We start from the raw sequence: 17,506 nt of genomic DNA, 5'->3' as shown, positions 1-17,506 counted from the left end.
CCTGTGATGCATATTTCAATGGGATCTTGGGATCAAATGAACTTGCTTCATATGGGGACTGTCCAGGGTACTACTAACACAGTTGCAGCAAGGAGATCGAACATTGACAGCATGGTCTGAGCTGTTCCACTGCTTATGCTTTCTCTAATTGGGGCTGTCTGGGATTCTGCCCTGAGCCAAAAAAAGGCATTCAGCTGAGCCATGTCTAGCACGGCTCCTACTTTCTCTTATTGTTTGCTGAGGAACTGAAGCCACTAGGGAGCATCATAAACTACTCAAACTACCCGGTAGTGAGGTGGAATTATTTCAATTGTGTCTTTGACCAGCCATCTGTCCAAGAAGGGGAACATGTGTGCTCCCAATTGAAAGGAGAATCAGGCAACCAGTGACCATTGGGGATAACAAGCTCACAAATTGCCTCTTCAGTGGGGCTTCTCTCTCTTTCCCCTCCTTCCCTTGTGAGAAGCCCAATGGACCCAACCACAAAATACAGAAAAAACAGGGTTGCCTTCAACTCTTATCTTCTCTATAGGAGTACCCACCCATTCCTCTCAGAGGTTCTATTCAGTACCTATTTGGCAGCTAGCAGAGAAGCAGACATACAGTCATCCATTCCTTTATGAAGGGTTCATGCTCCAGGAAACATTCAGGGCACACCCTGAGTGTTGTGTGGGAGCAGTGCACACACTGCTCCTTCCAAGGACATGAACCATGGGAAGTCGCCCAGAGGACATGAACCGTGGACTGGGCTCAAGGCCCAAGAGCAAGGAATGTAGTAGATAGAAGCCGGTAAATAAGAATATTAATCAAAGTCATATTATTCCTTTTGCTGTTTCCTTTTTGCTGGTGGAGTATGTAATGCGCATGAATAGAGAGAGAATAAAAGAGAGGGTGGAAAAGCCGACACGAGAGACCAGCCTGCTTGCTTGCTAAAAGCTTTGTTTGTCTTGCATTTGAACCACAACACCTTTAACTTAGGCTGTTACTATCTTATTATCCACATCAATGACTGTCTGAAAATGATCCAATTCTAGTATTTGCCCTTGTGAAAGGACTCCACCAACACAGACACATTTTTCCAAAGCATGACCTGCACATTGGCTTTGAAGGCCCAATAGATCACAATACAAAAAGGCTATACCTGCCGATTTATAATTTCTTTGTCCATATTAATTCCATCTCTGAACCTGAGGTTTCTGGGGCCTGGTGCCATGTGTTTGACTTGTTTTTGCTTGAACCATAGTTGTGTTGGTCACCAGGTTCTTGTGGGAAGGGAGGAACACATGACTGATGCCATTCATTGGAAAGATATACTTTTCCACAACTGTCTCCAAGAATGGAGCAGTGGTATAAGTTGCCTGTCACATTTCTGTCACCAGCAGCTGCAAGACAGATAGCAAGAAAAATGCAGCCCTACTGGACTTGGGTTTCTGACCCACATATCACAGCCCTTGAAAATTCCTGGACTTGCCCTATCTCAACACTTAGCGTGCTGCTTCTCCATGCTGGCATGTATTTGCTATCAGATGAGTTCTCCAGTTCTTCAGAATCCAGATAACAATGACAGCACCCTGCCCCACCCAAATGTCTGAAGAACTAATGAGCTGATATGATGGTTTGGTCTTAAGTGTCAACACTACATTGGGATGCATCAACACACTGCGCAAAGAACACCGACACCAGAGGTGCCAAAACAGTACAAAAATAAGTTCAGGTTGCGCCAAGAAATCTGACAGCTCATGGTACAGCATTAAAGGGAACCACTGAAAGCAGTACTCCAACATCTGAAGGAGCCAAGTACTGCCATTCATGATTCCTAGCTCCATCTCAACCTCAAGCCCTGGAAACAAAAGGGAATCATGGATATCTGAATATAAAGCTGCCTGGAGTTGGGGGCTTCATCAGTGAAGCACAAGAGGTCAGCTGGCTATCTCTAGCCTCCTGCCAATGCTTCTTATTCAGAGGCAATACCTTATCCAATGAGCAGGAGCTCAGTACCACTAATTTTCAGGCGCAAAGACTCCAAGGGTATGAGGGACTCTGCATGAAGTGCAGGGCACTTCAGTGGTGCTGAGATAAATTTTTAACGTTAGCAGCTGAAGACAACTAAGACTTATGGTTTGAGAATTTCTCTTTGGATACACTCTCAGTCAGTCTTAAGACACCTTCTAGAATCTCCAGGACTTCCCTGAGGAGGCCCTGAAGGCAATCCACATGATGCCTGAATGGTTGGAGAGAGATGTAATACTCCCTACCACATTACAATCTAACACCCTGGCACAGGGCACAGCAAGCACACTTCTCTATTACTGATATTTTTCTGCCTCATGGATACTGACTCCATTAAGTAATCTTCCTAGCTCCTTAAGGGTAAAGGCAGTAGATGATATTTTGAAAAACAGAAAAACCACTCAGTGCAAATAGCTTTGTAATTTAGCGAACTCTGAAATGCAGACCAGAGCCAAAAAGACTTAAGGAAGCTTGGGGGGGGGGGGGGGGAACCAAAAACAAAAAACAAGGTGAAAAAGGTGAAGCAGCAGCAAGGCAACAAGTGTCAAAGTGATGAAACAACAGACGTCAAGGCAAAAACGCTAATGCAAGGACAAAGTGGTGAAATTAAAGCACCGAAGCATCTAATAGAAATAAATGCCTACCTGTGGAACTGAAGTTCCCAAACTAGAGCAAGAAAAGAGCTACTGAAAAATGTAACAGTCAAAAAGTTAACAAACACAAAAAGATATCTGAAGTATGATCAACACTAGGCAGGCTACCAGCTGGAGCAGGGACGAGAGAGCGAAGTTCTTTTGCTGACACAGTCATTAAAGAGCTGACCAGAAAAGAACTACAGATTCCTGGGTAATATGCAACCACCAGTGCAGACGGGAAGGTGAGGTGGCTTGCACCCCAACACACTCTCTGTGCCTTTAGGAACCACAAAAACTACAGAACTTGGAGACTTCACCCTATGTTATGCTAGGGAGCACAAAAACCAGGAATGAAAAATCTGCCCATCTGGCATCTTTAGTGAAATACAATTACTATTAAAGTTGCTGAAATAACATAATAGTGGAGAGTAAGCTATGTAGCAATAATCTCTCTGTATCCACAAAATTATTGTTTTTTCCAATTTCAGAATCTTTACTGTTGATCATGTGTAAATCACACACTGACTGTTAGAACCCAGGTTGAACTTGCAAAGCTGGTAATTGCAGAAGTCATCTTTTCACTCAGTCTGAACATTGGAGATTCAAATTTCCCATCAAAACATTCTCTCAAATATTAGGCTTTAAAAAAAAAAATCCCTTCTGAACATTTTCCAATTTTATATGACCTATGGAAAAAAATCCATTAAAATCAACCCAGATCTTCAACTGCCAGTTACTGTAAATTTACAGATTTAAACTTATTTACCATAAAAAGCTAATATATGGAGAATGTGTGTGTGTGTGGAAGAGGCAGAACATGACTCAAGATTGCACATGACTTAAATATAAATAGTACTTTCAATTTCATATTTTATTATCTTTATACCTAAACATAGGACTACTTTATATTTGTTTTTCTACAATTCTTTAAAGCTAAATGCTAAATAAGCACATACAACTTATGTGTATGGGTGTATATATTTAACTGAAAGACCCACACAGAATCTAAAAATAAACCCTGAGGTGCTAATCACTTTGCTTACCAGTAGATGCTACTTTGGTTTCACATCATCAGGTCCAGATTTTTCTTATAAATAACATAACTTATCTAAGAGCTCTGCAGCTAAAAGGTTAAGTGAGAATCAGGCCACAAAGTTCTTGATAATAACTTTGAAAGACTGGGTTCAAGATCAGAGCTGTGTGAAATTCTGTATTTACACTCCTGAAAACATCACCCCTCTCAAATCCTGGTGAAAAGTCTTCAAGAAACATGAAGTTCTTTAGTCTAGACCAGATTTTAAAAATATCAGCAACTTCCTTGGGGACGATGTGCATCTCATACTCCCTATGTGTTCCTCCTCTGTTCATTTATGTACCCAACTCAACCCTGACTTAGTGAGATACCACAACTGAATCTGTTGGTAATCTGGCCACATCAGTGTTACTGAAATAATATATAGAGAGAGTGTGCACTATACTACTATTCTTTCCGAGACAGATCATATTTCTTTAACTTCTCATATGGTGGAGGAATCATATAGACTAGAAAAACTTGTTTGGGGGAAAAGAATGAGAAACCTAGCTTTTCTTTTCAAATATGATATGGCAGGGAACTGATTAGAAGATATAATGAAGAAGATATAATGCCCAACAGCTCTTCAAGACAGGTTGAAGCGTTGTGGGTCTTGAGAGTGCTACCAGTCAATGAGAAAAATTCAAATGAAAACAATATGTGACCTTGGATTTATACAGGATTTTCAATCACATACTGTATACTTCTGTCAAGTAAAAATTTACTTATGCAAAAGTACTGAAATGTAATTTTTAAAAGTATGTTGATGAATACTGAAAAATATTTTTAAAAGATAAATTCAATAAAGGACTTGCTAGGTTGAAGTAATTAAATTACAATACATATGCCCCAGTTGCATTATATGACAAAGTCAAAAAAATTATGTATAACTGTGCTTATAAAACTGTATTTTTTTTACAAATGAAAAAAATATTAAAAAGTTTAATATTCTACTTAGCAGAAGTGTTTCACTGTATGTACATAATAGTAACTAAATTTATTGAATGTGAAAACAGTAAATATAATAAATACACTCTTGCAAAAAAAATAAACTGCATCTCTCTCTATCTAGTGCGGTTATGGATTTTTTTTTTTTTTAATCCTCAGTAGGTAGCACCAAATACACTTTGGATGAACACCCTAGTAATACAGTGCAAAGATGTGTTTTATTATTTCTTAGGAAGTCATGACTATAGCTAAGAGCTATTTAAATAAAAAGAAAAGGAGTACTTGTGGCACCTTAGAGACTAACCAATTTATTTGAGCATAAGCTATTTAAATGTGGTTCCATTTAGACATGAAGCCAGGCCACCTATTTTTCCCAAATCACTGGGAAGCTGAGGATTTCCCCAGTATGTGTGTGTGCACCATTCCTCAGGCCGTGGAACAGTCCTTAAGAATTTGGCCTAACAGAAAGTAGCTCTGTGGTTGCTCTAACCTTTGCCCAGGGAGATGCAGGTCCCTCGCTGGTACTGGGACCAAAGTAGGTATTGCTCCCAGCTTCAGGAGTGTCAGTGAGGAGTAGCTGGAATTTTTCTGCCCATGATTTCTCAACATTCCAGTCCAAAATACAAGGGAAGACAATGATGGAGCTACTGAGTAACTGTAATTATTATTACTCTGTATTATAGTGGTTTTCAAGCTTTTTGTATTGGTGACCCCTTTCACACAGCAAGCCTCTGAGTGTGACCCCCTTTATAAATTAAAAATCGAAGAGATAATTTAATTTAATGGCGGCTCGGGGCTGTCAGCCCCATGGAGCTGACAGCTCATGACCCCCATGTAACCACCTTGTGACCCCTTAAGGGGTCATGATCCCCAGTTTGAGTCTCCCTGATGTATTATTTATTACTGTCTGGAGTCCCCAGCATCAGGACCGCCCCCATGTTCTAGGTGCTGTACCTATTAAACAATGCTTCTACTAGCATGCCAAAAATGTTCAAGTCCATCTTCTAAGCTATACTATACAGGATCACTATACTGGGATGGCCCTTTGTAGAGAACATAGATGACTAGTTTAGTTGGTGGTTTGGATATACACACATTTTAGAAAGTCTACAGAGGGTGTGATGAGGTATACAAACCCCACATTGGGCACCACACAGTTAATAAACTATTATGGGCTCAGTCAGCTGCACCCCACTTGTGAGAGATGTCAGACTTGGAAGGAACAGCTTACGAGGGGAAATCAGAGCAGAGTTTGTTTGGAACAGACCAGAGAGGACCACAGGCCTCCAGCACTCAACTCCTGGAGAAAGGCTGGCTGAAGTAAAGAGCTTCTCAGATGAATGCTGATCCACTTTTAGTGGAACTACTGTTTTCTGTTAAGCTGTGGCCACAACTGGGCTCATAGGCTACCAGAAGCCCTCTGAAGAAAGGACCGGTTACTCATCTTGTGCAGTTACTAGAGCTCTTTGAGATGTGCGTCCCCAGAAGGGTTCTCCATTTCATGTGCTCATGCATAGATGTGCTTTTGACTGAAGATTTTCAGTAGCAGTGTGTTTGGCCAATGCATGTTCTCCAGACATCCTCATGCCCCATACCAAGGATATGTAAAGCTGTGCAGGCGAACCACCCTCAATTCTTTCTCTGCTGCGAAGCCCCGCAAGAAGAAACTCCGAAACAGAGACGAAGGAAGGCAGGTTGTGGTGTGCCCGTAGGGATGCATATCTCAAAGAACTCCAGTTACTGCACAAGCTGAGCAACCTCTCCTTCTTCAAGTAGCATCCCTATGAGCAATCCACTTCAGCTGACTCCCGAGCAGTATTCCCAGAAGGATAAGGGAATTTTGGAGCTGGATCTAAGAGTGATGACAGAGCTGGATTGCCAATAGCAGCTTCTAATCTGGCAGCAAGTATAAAAGCATTGTTTGGGAAAAGTATGAATGAAGACCAAGTAGCAGCTCTGCAAATTCCTGCAACTGGAACTATTCTCAATAGCACCAAAGAAATAGACTGGGATCTTGTAAAATTAGTTAATGCTCTGGAAGGAGGTGGAACGTTAGCCTCACAGAAAAATATATCCTGAAATCAACCTTAAAACTCTCCAGGTGGAAACTGTGGATCCTTGGATATGTCCACAAATGAAACAAACACTCTAGGAGACTTCCTAAATGGTTTAGTTCTGTCCAAATAGACGGCTAATGCCTTTCTAACATATATGTACGGAGGACAGCTCCCTCCCTACATTGCTGTGGTTTGTGGGGAGGGGAAAAAAGACAAATGAAAAACTTGGTTACCTAACATGAATGTTAAAAGATATTTAGGTAGGGACTTAGGATGCTGTAACAATTATTTTTCTCTGAAGAATACTGTAAAGGGTGAATCTGCCACTAATGAACCCATTTCTCCTGCTCTCTGGGCAGAATTAATGGCCACCAAGGAGGATGTCTTCATCGACAAATGAAGCAACAAACATTTAGCCATCGGTTCAAACAGATGTTTCATGAAATAATTAAGAACCAAGTTCAAATTCCATGCAGGAGTAGACTTTCTAACTTGTCGGAAAAAATTAATCAGCCCCTTGATCAATCTTATTTGGGCATAAGCTTTCATGGGTAAAAAATCCACTTCTTCAGATGCATGGAGTGAAAATTACAAATGCAAGCATAAATATACTGACACAAGAGAAGGGAGTTACCTTACAAGTGGAGAAACAGAGTTGACAGGGCCAATTCCATCAGGGTGGATGTGGTCCACTCCCAATAATTGATGAGGAGGTGTCAATATCAAAAGAGGGAAAATTGCTTTTGTAGTGAGCCAGCCACTCCCAGTCCCTATTCAACGCCAAATTAATGGTGTTAAATTTGCAAATGAATTGTAGCTCTGCAATTTCTCTTTGAAGTCTGTTTTTGAAGTTTTTTTGTTGAAGTATGGCTACTTTTAAATCTGTTATAGAATGTCCACGGAGATTGAAGGCTCCTACAGACCTTGGGAGGCAGGCCAGTCCTTGCGTACAGACAGCCTCCCATCCTGAAGCAAATACTCAGCAGCAACTACATACCACACCACAGAAACACCAACCCAGGAACCAATCCCTGTAACAAACCCGTTGCCTGTTTTCATATCTACTCTAGTGACACCATCAGAGGACCCAACCACATGAGCAACACCATCAGGAGCTCATTCACCTGCACATCTACTAATGTTATATATGCCATGATGTGCCAGCAATGCCCCTCTGCCATGTACATTGGCCAAACCGAACAATAAATAATTAATGGAAACAAATTAGACATCAGGAATAGGAACATACAAAAGCCAGTAGGAGAACACTTCAATCTCCCTGGATCTTCTATAACAGATTTAAAAGTAGCCATACTTCAACAACAAAAATTCAAATACAGACTTCAAAGAGAAACTGCAGAGCTACAATTTATTTGCAAATGTAACACCATTTAACACATGGTGGAGTGAGCAAACACAGAAAATCTCTACTTGTGAATGAAAGGCTGCGATAGCCACCAAATGAACCTTGACAGAACTCGTGAAAAGACTTTTTTTTAAATTCCATCAGGCAACTGAGAATAGTGAAGAGGGAAGATAGAGCAGACAAAAACTGTTAGTGGACACACCAGTGGTGAAATCTCTTCCCACTTTTTGAGGTGAGTGTTTCTAGTAGAAATGTTCCTTTGTTGGAACAGAACCGGTTGTACCTCTGTCAAACAGGAAGTTACTATCACCGAGAACCATTGAGGAGTCAAGCTTAGAGTTAAAAAATCTGACTGGAGACAGCACATGGGGAATAGACGGGAGGAGAGGTGAATCAGGTAAAGGTACCAGACTTCTCTCGGCCAAGTCAGTGCAGTGAAGAGGACTTCGGTTTTCTCTTGTCTGATCTTGTTTGCCACTCTCAGGATCAACAGTGTCAGCAGAAATGCATAGAGAAGGCCCTCTAACCAAGAGGACAGGAAGGCATCCCCTATGGACTGAGGATCCAGCCCTCCCCTCCAACAAAGTTTCCTGAACTTTCTGTTGGCAGTGGTGGGGCAAAGAGATCCCTGGAAAAATCATGGAGCAGGTCCTCAAGGAATCAATTCTGAAACATTTAGAGGAGAGGAAAGTGATCAGGAACAGTCAGCATGGATTCACCAAGGGCAAGTCATGCCTGACTGATCTAATTGCCTTCTATGAAGAGATAACTGGCTCTGTGGATGAGAGGAAAGCAGTGGACATGTTATTCCTTGACGTTAGCCAAGCTTTTCATACTGTCTCCCACAGTATTCTTGCCTGCAAATTAAAGAAGTATGGGCTGAATGAATGGACCATAAGGTGGATAGAAAGCTGGCTAGATCGTCGGGCTCAACGGATAGTGATCAATGGCTCCATGTCTAGTTGGCAGCTGGTATCAAGCGGAGTGCCCCAAGGGTCAGTCCTGGGGCCGGTTTTGTTGAGTATCTTCATTAATGATCCAGAGGATGGCATGGACTGCACCCTCAGCAAGTTTGCAGAGGACACTAAACTGGGAGGAGTGGTAGATACGCTGGAGGGTAGGGATACGATACAGAGGGACCTCTGATTTGTCTAGGATTGGGCCAAAAGAAATCTGATGAGGTTCAACAAGGACAAGCGCAGAGTCCTGCACTTAGGAAGGAAGAATCCCATGCTCCGCTACAGACGAGGGACCGAATGGCTAGGCAGGAATTCTGCAGAAAAGGACCTAGGGGTTATGGTGGACGAGAACCTGGATACGAGTCAACAGTGTGCCCTTGTTGCCAAGAAGGCTAATGACATTTTGGGCTGTATAAGCAGGGGCATTGCCAGCAGATCGAGGGACGTGATTGTTCCCTTCTATTCGACATTGGTGAGGCCTCATCTGGAGTACTGTGTCCAGTTTTGGGCCCCACACTACAAGAAGGATGTGGAAAGATTGGAAAGTGTCCAGTGGAGGGCAACAAAAACAATTAGGGGACTCCAGCGAGAAACTGCTGAATTGGAATTCATTTGCAAATTGGATACTATTAATTTAGGCTTAAATAGAGACTGGGAGTGGCTAAGTCATTATGCAAGGTAGCCTATTTCCCCTTCTTTTTTCCTACCCCCCCCCCCGACGTTCTGGTTAAACTTGGATTTATGCTGGAAATGGCCCACCTTGATTATCATACACATTGTAAGGAGAATGGTCACTTTGGATAAGTTATTACCAGCAGGAGAGTGAGTTTGGGGGGGGGGGAGGGTGAGAAAACCTGGATTTGTGCTGGAAATGGCCCAACTTGATTATCATACACATTATAAGGAGAAAAGGAGTACTTGTGGCACCTTAGAGACTAACCAATTTATTTGAGCATGAGCTTTCGTGAGCTACAGCTCACTTCATTGGATGCATACTGTGGAAACTACAGAAGACATTATATACACACAGAGACCATGAAACAATACCTCCTCCCACCCCACTGTCCTGCTGGTAATAGTTTATCTAAAGTGATCATCAAGTTGGGCCATTTCCAGCACAAATCCAGGTTTTCTCACCCTCCGCCACCCCCCCCACACACAAACTCACGCTCCTGCTGGTAATAGCCCATCCAAAGTGACCACTCTCGAATGATCACTTTAGATAAGCTATTACCAGCAGGAGAGTGGGGTGGGAGGAGGTATTGTTTCATGGTCTCTGAGTATATAACGTCTTCTGCAGTTTCCACAGTATGCATCCGATGAAGTGAGCTGTAGCTCACAAAAGCTTACGCTCAGATAAATTGGTTAGTCTCTAAGGTGCCACAAGTACTCCTTTTCTTTTTGCAAATACAGACTAACACGGCTGTTACTCTGAAACCTGTAATTAGGGGACTGGAACACATGACTTATGAGGAGAGGCTGAGGGAACTGGGATTGTTTAGTCTGCAGAAGAGAAGAATGAGGGGGGATTTGATAGCTGCTTTCAACTACCTGAAAGGGGGTTCCAAAGAGGATGGATCTAGACTGTTCTCAGTGGTACCAGATGATAGAGCAAGGAGTAATGGTCTCAAGTTGCAGTGGGGGAGGTTTAGGTTGTATATTAGGAAAAAAAATTTCACTAGGAGGGTGGTGAAACACTGGAATGCGTTACCTAGGGAGGTGGTGGAATCTCCTTCCTTCAACGTTTTTAAGGTCAGGCTTGACAAAGCCCTGGCTGGATGACTTCGTTGGGGATTGGTCCTGCTTTGAGCAGGGGATTGGACTAGATGACCTCCTGAGGTCCCTTCCAACCCTGATAATCTATTATTCTATTTCTGGAACCTCCCCCAATCAGAAGAATACATTTGAAAATCTGAAAGTTTAGCTCCCATTCTTAATTTTGGGAGAAGTGCCTGCTCAAATTGTTGATCATGGTGTTTTGTATCCCTGGAAAGTACAAGGTTGAGATGAGTATGTTGACTGTACACCAGTTCCATACTTTTAGTGCGTGAGCACAAAAGCAGGGGGCTCTTGTTCCCTCCGCTTAGCCCCAATGATTTATATAGAGCACATAGGTTCTGTTGTCTGTCATGACTATGATGGATTGACCTCTGTTTACGAATACAGGTATTCCTGACAGCCCTTAATTCCACAAAGTTGACGTGCAGAAGACTCTTGGGCAGATGATTTGCCCTGAGTGGTGCACGTCCTTAGATGCCCACTCACAACCTATAAGGCATGTTTCTAAAGTTATAATGATGGGGAGGTGGGGGGTGGGGGGGGTTGCACTGGGTAAAAGGAACTCCTAAACAGAAACTCCTTCCACAAACTGAGTGAGTCTGGCACATGATGATGGACAGACAGCAGCTTGTCTAGAAAGCAATTGCTCTGGAGATGGACTGTTCTGACAGCACTGCAGACAGCAAAGATGTAAACTGGCGTGTTGTATTACAAAAGTACAAGCTATTACATGTCTTAGTAGTTGGAGACAATTTCTGGCCAACGTCTGGTGGATTACTTGAACCTGGGAGATTAGGCTTCTTAAAGTTGTAAGCCTGTCCACAGGGAGGTAAAGTCTGGCTGTTACTGCACCTAGAGAAGCCCCTATTAAGTTTATGTGTTGTTCCCAGCTGATGTAGATAAGCTGCTACCACTGCCACGACTTTTGACAATAACCCTGGGACATACAGGAGAGGATGAAGGGAAGCACTTAGTACTGGAAATGATCCTGGTTGCGTGAAACAGACTAACCTTTTGTGAGGGCTGATTTGCGCAGCAAAAGTACATATGTTCTTATGTTTTTTGTTGATAAGAATGGCCATACTAGGTCAGACCAAAGGTCCACCTAGCCCAATATTCTGTCTTCCGACAGTGCCCAATGCCAGGTGCTTCAGAGGGAATGAACAGAACAGGTAACCATCAAGAGATCCATCCCCTGTCACCAGGGTGGATTTGATTTAAATCAAATTGATTTAAATCATTAGTCAGGAAGACTTGATTTAATCATGGATTTCTACATAAAAGTGCGTTCTCGTTGGCTGTTATAACCTTAATAGATATTCCTCATAACTCAGAGATAGAGAGACGTTTCATTTTTAGAAGGTACACACTATACGTTTTTAAAGTTTTTTTTAAAAACTTCGCAGATTAATTTTCTGATGATCATTTGGTTATTTCATTTACCAAAGGTAATTGAAGCAGATATTTATGAAGTCATTGGGAGGTGAACTATCTCCAATTCAACAGGTTAATCATTAATATTTGGAGGATTTTCTTGCCAGGCTGTATTAGGAGGAGAACATCACCAGACAGACATTTAAATTGTTTTATTTAACTAAAGCAACAACATTATGTATTCTGGATTTTTTTTCTTCCACAACAAATATATAATATTTTCACAAAACAAGCATATGAATTTTTGAATTTAGTTAAACATTCAAGTTTTCTAAAAGCAGGTTTGTTTTTGTTTGAATTGTTTTAACTAAAATAGTTAAATGAAATATTAAAAAAAATTAAATCGACTATGTCAGCCAGGTCAACATGAGAAACTTAAAATACTGGCTTCTGCAACTAACTCAGTTGTCTTCACTGTCCTTTTCATGTTTGTTCATAATCTGGAAAAGAAAAACAAGCTTTCCTGCTTTTTCAGGTCCCAAACGATTTCTCAATTTGGAATGAATTAGTTCAAAGGAAGAAAATATTCTTTCTACGCTGGCGGAAGAAGCTACTGCTGTTCAAAGTGAGATCATCACTTCAACACTCTCTGAATCCAAGTTCTTAAGTGACTTCCACCAGTGAACTGGTGTGACTTTCTTTAAAACATCATCAACAAACATCTATTTTCTTTGAATTGTTCACCCTTAGCTCTGAAGTTTATTATAGTTGGCATTACGGAGGGATGATTGCTGGATGCCCATGTCCTAGCCAACTCCTCCTCTTCAGCAATTAAGGTTTGACCCTGGTACCGAATATTGAGAATATTTGCAAGAAAATGAGCTGGAGATAGTGCTTGTCCCATTCGGTTTTTTTAATGCTTGTAATTTAACTCTGTCATTGCATATTTCTGTTTTTAAGATCTCACTCGGTTCCTTCCAAATTTCAACAGCGTCAACAATAAAACAGCTATTTCCCTGCATTTTGTTCAAGGCTACAGAAATAGGCTTCAGGGTACTCGGCATGCAGTCAACATTTCTCTTAAGCCCAATGTTGAGAACTTTGGCTGTGACAGTGCCATCTATTTTTTCAAATTTTGTTCACAAACTGACATCAGATTAGGCCAGTTCTTGATATAGTGCTCAAAACAGTCCACTACGGAGTTCCATCACATGTCTTGTGGGCGAATTAGCTTGGTTCCTCCCGCTTTTTTCAGAGCAGCTGCTGCAAAGCGGTTGTCACGGAAGTATTTTGCAATTTCAACAACATTAGCCTTTATTTCTGGAACACTGAAGTCTTTGGCTAGGAGGTGCGTCAAATGAGCACTGCAACCGTATAGTATTAGCTTGGGACTCTCTTCTAAATTTCTTTTCATCTTGGATACATTTGCAGCATTGTCTGTGACCAAGCTGCATACTAGCCATTTGAAATTTTTTTTTCACCGTTTGTTATAGCTTTTACTGCTACTTCTTGTAAGTATTCTGCTGTGTGCGCATTTCCTGATGTATCAGTTGTTTCTGGAGGGAAGTTCTTCCCTCCTTCTGTTGTCACACAAGCACATACAACAGCATCATTGTGGACGTTGTTCCACCCATCAAGACTCAGGTTAACAATTTCACCCTCTAGACCTTTTGCACACTGCTCAATTTCTCTTTCATACACTTTACCCAGCAATTTGCCTGTTGCATCTGCTCTGTTGGGTGGACTGTCTCCTGGTCTTAATGACTGAACCATGTTAATGAAGTGTGGATTCTCAATCATACAGAAAAGAGAGTTGGTTGCATAAACAAACCAGGCAACTTTTTCATCAATCACCTCTTTTTGTGATCTGCTGGTTCTTATCACAAAGTTATCTATGGTTGTTTCTGGATGATTTTTTCTTCTTTTTGCTACAGGTGATATACTGTGGCTATGTGACATACATGATGTGACTGAAACACTATCCCTGGCAGATAACTCTGAAACTATAGAAAATAATGGTGATCTTGAAGGTGGATAGTCTTCCGAATCCTGTATGTTGAGGATGGATTCTCCTAAACAAAATAAGTCAATGCAGTTATTTATTATTACTATAGTGCTCATTTAGAATTATTCATTGCATTCACTGACACTCAGTACTACTTTAAAGGTGAAACCGTAAAAGGAAGATCTGCCTATTTCAGCTATTTATTTTTTTATCACAACTGCATCTAAAATGATAGTACCATAGAATAACAACTATATATTTTTGCTCAAACATGAGAATTCAAGAATAGTCCAGAAGGAAGACAAGCAGTCCTTAAGAAAGAAGTATGAAATAAAAAAAGTTTACCAACCTGAAGATCCTGCATGTTCAGACAAGTTTCTTTCATCAACTTCAACGCAGCTTCCTCCTGAGAAGGAACACTTCTCATGATGTTGTTTCATCTGGACAACTAGGCCTTGCATTTCTTTGTTGCGCTGTTTGCATTTTGCACGCATGCCTGTCTTACCCACAGGTAGAGGAACTTCATTAAAATATTCCCAAACTGGGTCTCTCTTACGGCCTGCTGCCATTATAGGTTTTCCCTTCTAGTGAGAGAATGGTATAGTAGATCTCAGATAATGAAGGTTACACTCAGAAAGACCTCAAGACTTCTGAAATATGCTGCTTAAACAGTTTCACTTTTGTTTCTATTACCTATCCCTCCCTTCTCACATTTATCTCCAGCCTTCTTCTCCTTGTCCAGAACAATCTTCTATCCGTTGGACTTTTTGAAACTTTGCACGTTTAGAGAGAGGTAAGGGATTGACTCTTCGTACACACAAATTTGCAGATAGACAACAGGGTTGAGGTCTGTTCTCTCTCTCTCTCTCTTTCTCTCTCATTCATATATATATAATATTTATTTATTTAAAACATTTTTTATGTTATCATGTTGTCTCTGGAGACACAAATCCACAGTTTGAGAACTGCAAAACTAAGCATCTCTGACGGTATCTTCTAGACTGAGCACTGAGTCCCATTGGGTAGATAGAAAGATTAACCTAAATAATCTATACAGAAGCCCTTGGAACTCCTAAGATTGGGTCCCCAATCCGTGAACTATTGGAACTCATTTACAAAACTTTTCTTAAACGTTACATGAATATATTGTCTCATACTATAGAATTAGAATTTATAATCCCTATTACATTATGAGATATCTTTGAGCTATAATGTATCTTAGTTTATCAAAAAAATCTGATTTAAATAAAACAAATCCGATTTAATTTTTTTTTTTTAAAAAATCATTTTTTTTTTTCATCCAGGCTGCCTGTCACCCATTCCCAGCTTCTGGCAAACAGAGGTCAGGGACACCATCCCGGCCCATCTTGGCTAATAGTCATTGATCCTCCATTAATTTATCCAGTTCTTTTTTGAACCCTGTTATAATCTTGGCCTTCATAACATCCTCTGGCAAAGAGTTCCACAGTTTGACTGCATTATGTGAAAAAATACTTCCTTTTGTTTGTTTTAAACCTGCTGCATATTAAATTTCATTTGGTGACCCCTAGTTCTTGTCCTGAAGTTCGAGGGCTGCAAACCAATTCCCTGAATCTAATGATGGAATTATAGCTGTGAGGGTCACCATCTTGAATTTCTGTGATTTCCCAAAGGTATTTAGGAGTCAGAGATACAGTATCAGCCTCTGTTCTTTTTGGGAACAGAAAATACTTGGAACAGAATCCTTTCCCCTTGTGCAGGACTGGAACTAGTTCTGTGGCCCCTCCTGTCTCAGCAAGTGTTCGTAAGAGGAGTCTGTGAAAAGCGACTGTGAAGGGGGGTGGCATGGAAGTGACCTGGATTGGGTAAGCCAATGTTATAACCTCCAAAGCCCATTTGTAGGATGTAATCGGCTCCCATTCAGGTTAGAAAAGGGAGAGATGGTCTCCAGACACAGGGAGGTGGAAAGAATGGTGAAGCTGAAGGTTCCTGAGGTAGCATTGTTCTCGACTGTCAACCAAACCCTCAGAATTGCCTTTTGAACAATGAGGATGGCTGGATGATTGTGGTAGCAGGTCTCTTTTTTTTTTTTTGATATCTTGGCCTCTCTTTGGCTGGTTCAGTAGATATATGATAGCTGGAAAATTGGGCTGTGTGGAATCTCTGTACCATTTGTGATCTACTAAATATCCTCTTGTTTGCAGATGTATAAACATTAAGAGAACTGAGTGTTTATCTCAATTCCTGTGCAAGTGTTCATCGCTAGATTCAGAAAAAAACTTAAGTCCATCAAAAGAGAGGTCTTCTACAGCATTTTGGACTTCCACAGGAAAACCTGACAGCTTCAACCAAGATATTGGACACATGACAACAGCAGTAGAACTGAAATGAGCTGCAGTCTCGGCTGTACCTAGAGGGGGCTGCATGTGTTATGATGTCCCATAAGGTGTTGAACAGAGGTGTTGGAATTTACTGTACTTAGTGTGGTTATATTTTGCCACCAGAGCTTGATATGAGATCCCAAACTGTAGGGTCACAGAATAATAGCTCTTATGATCTTTCCTGGGTATCTGGCTGGTGAATCTTGCCCATATGCTCAGGGTTCAGCTGATCACCATATTTGGGGTTGAGAAGGAATTTTCCTCCAGGGTAGATTGGAAGAGGCCCTTGGGGTTTTTCGCTTTCCTCTGTAGCATGGGGCACGGGTCACTTGCTGGAGGATTCTCTGCACCTTGAAGTCTTTAAACCATGATTTGAGGACTTCAATGGCTCAGATATAGGTAAGAGGTTTATTGCAGGAGTGGGTGGGTAAGATTCTATGGCATGCATTGTGCAGGAGGTCAGACTAGATGATCATAATGGTCCCTTCTGACCTTAATATCTATGAATCTATGAGAACAATGAACTAGTGGTCCTTATTATAAGGCGTAGATTTTGTATAGTGTTGGCTGCCATGCTCACTGACAGCTTCTACTAAGAAATTTGGTGGAGGGTGGGAAAATAAATATTCAGAATTTCTGTCTAGAACGTAATACTTTTTGTCAGTTCATTTATGCATCAGTGATACCATAGGTGGCATCTGCCAGATTGTTTCGACAGGTTCCAGTAAGGCCTCATTCACTAGGAGAGCCACTTCAACAGAGGTGGTTGTGTGTAAAATGTCAAGACCTTTTGCTGCAACTACTGGACCTCCTCTAAAGGGATCTACAGTATGCCAGCAATATGTTTCATCAGCTCTTGAAATTCCTTTAAGTAGTCAGTGAGAGTATAGCCTCACATCCAGTGAAGATGATAAAATAGTAGTTTGAGGTGTTATCTCCTT

The 17,506-nt window shown here is 41.3% G+C and overlaps 1 protein-coding gene across 10 annotated transcripts in view; it reads right to left on the bottom strand.

Moving 5' to 3' along the window:
* LCORL (ligand dependent nuclear receptor corepressor like) overlaps window positions 1–17,506 on the bottom strand; it is a 176,565-nt gene that overhangs the window by 69,985 nt on the left and 89,074 nt on the right. Inside the window, exon 5 of one of the 10 annotated variants that reach the window (XM_077815805.1) lies at window positions 12,329–14,272. The exons of 6 other annotated variants lie outside the window; for them this stretch is intronic. In XM_077815805.1, coding sequence (XP_077671931.1) covers window positions 13,656–14,272 — 617 coding nt within the window. In that variant the 3' untranslated portion in view covers window positions 12,329–13,655. Of the gene's footprint in view, window positions 1–12,328; window positions 14,273–14,325; window positions 14,625–14,653; window positions 14,790–17,506 lie in introns of those variants that run through there. 3 more of the 10 variants (XM_077815810.1, XM_077815809.1, XM_077815811.1) reach the window with 3 other exon arrangements.

The sequence above is a fragment of the Eretmochelys imbricata genome, chromosome 4 (genome assembly GCF_965152235.1).
Source record: "Eretmochelys imbricata isolate rEreImb1 chromosome 4, rEreImb1.hap1, whole genome shotgun sequence".
Taxonomy (NCBI): domain Eukaryota; kingdom Metazoa; phylum Chordata; order Testudines; family Cheloniidae; genus Eretmochelys; species Eretmochelys imbricata.
This window is presented reverse-complemented; position numbering and strand designations above follow the sequence as displayed.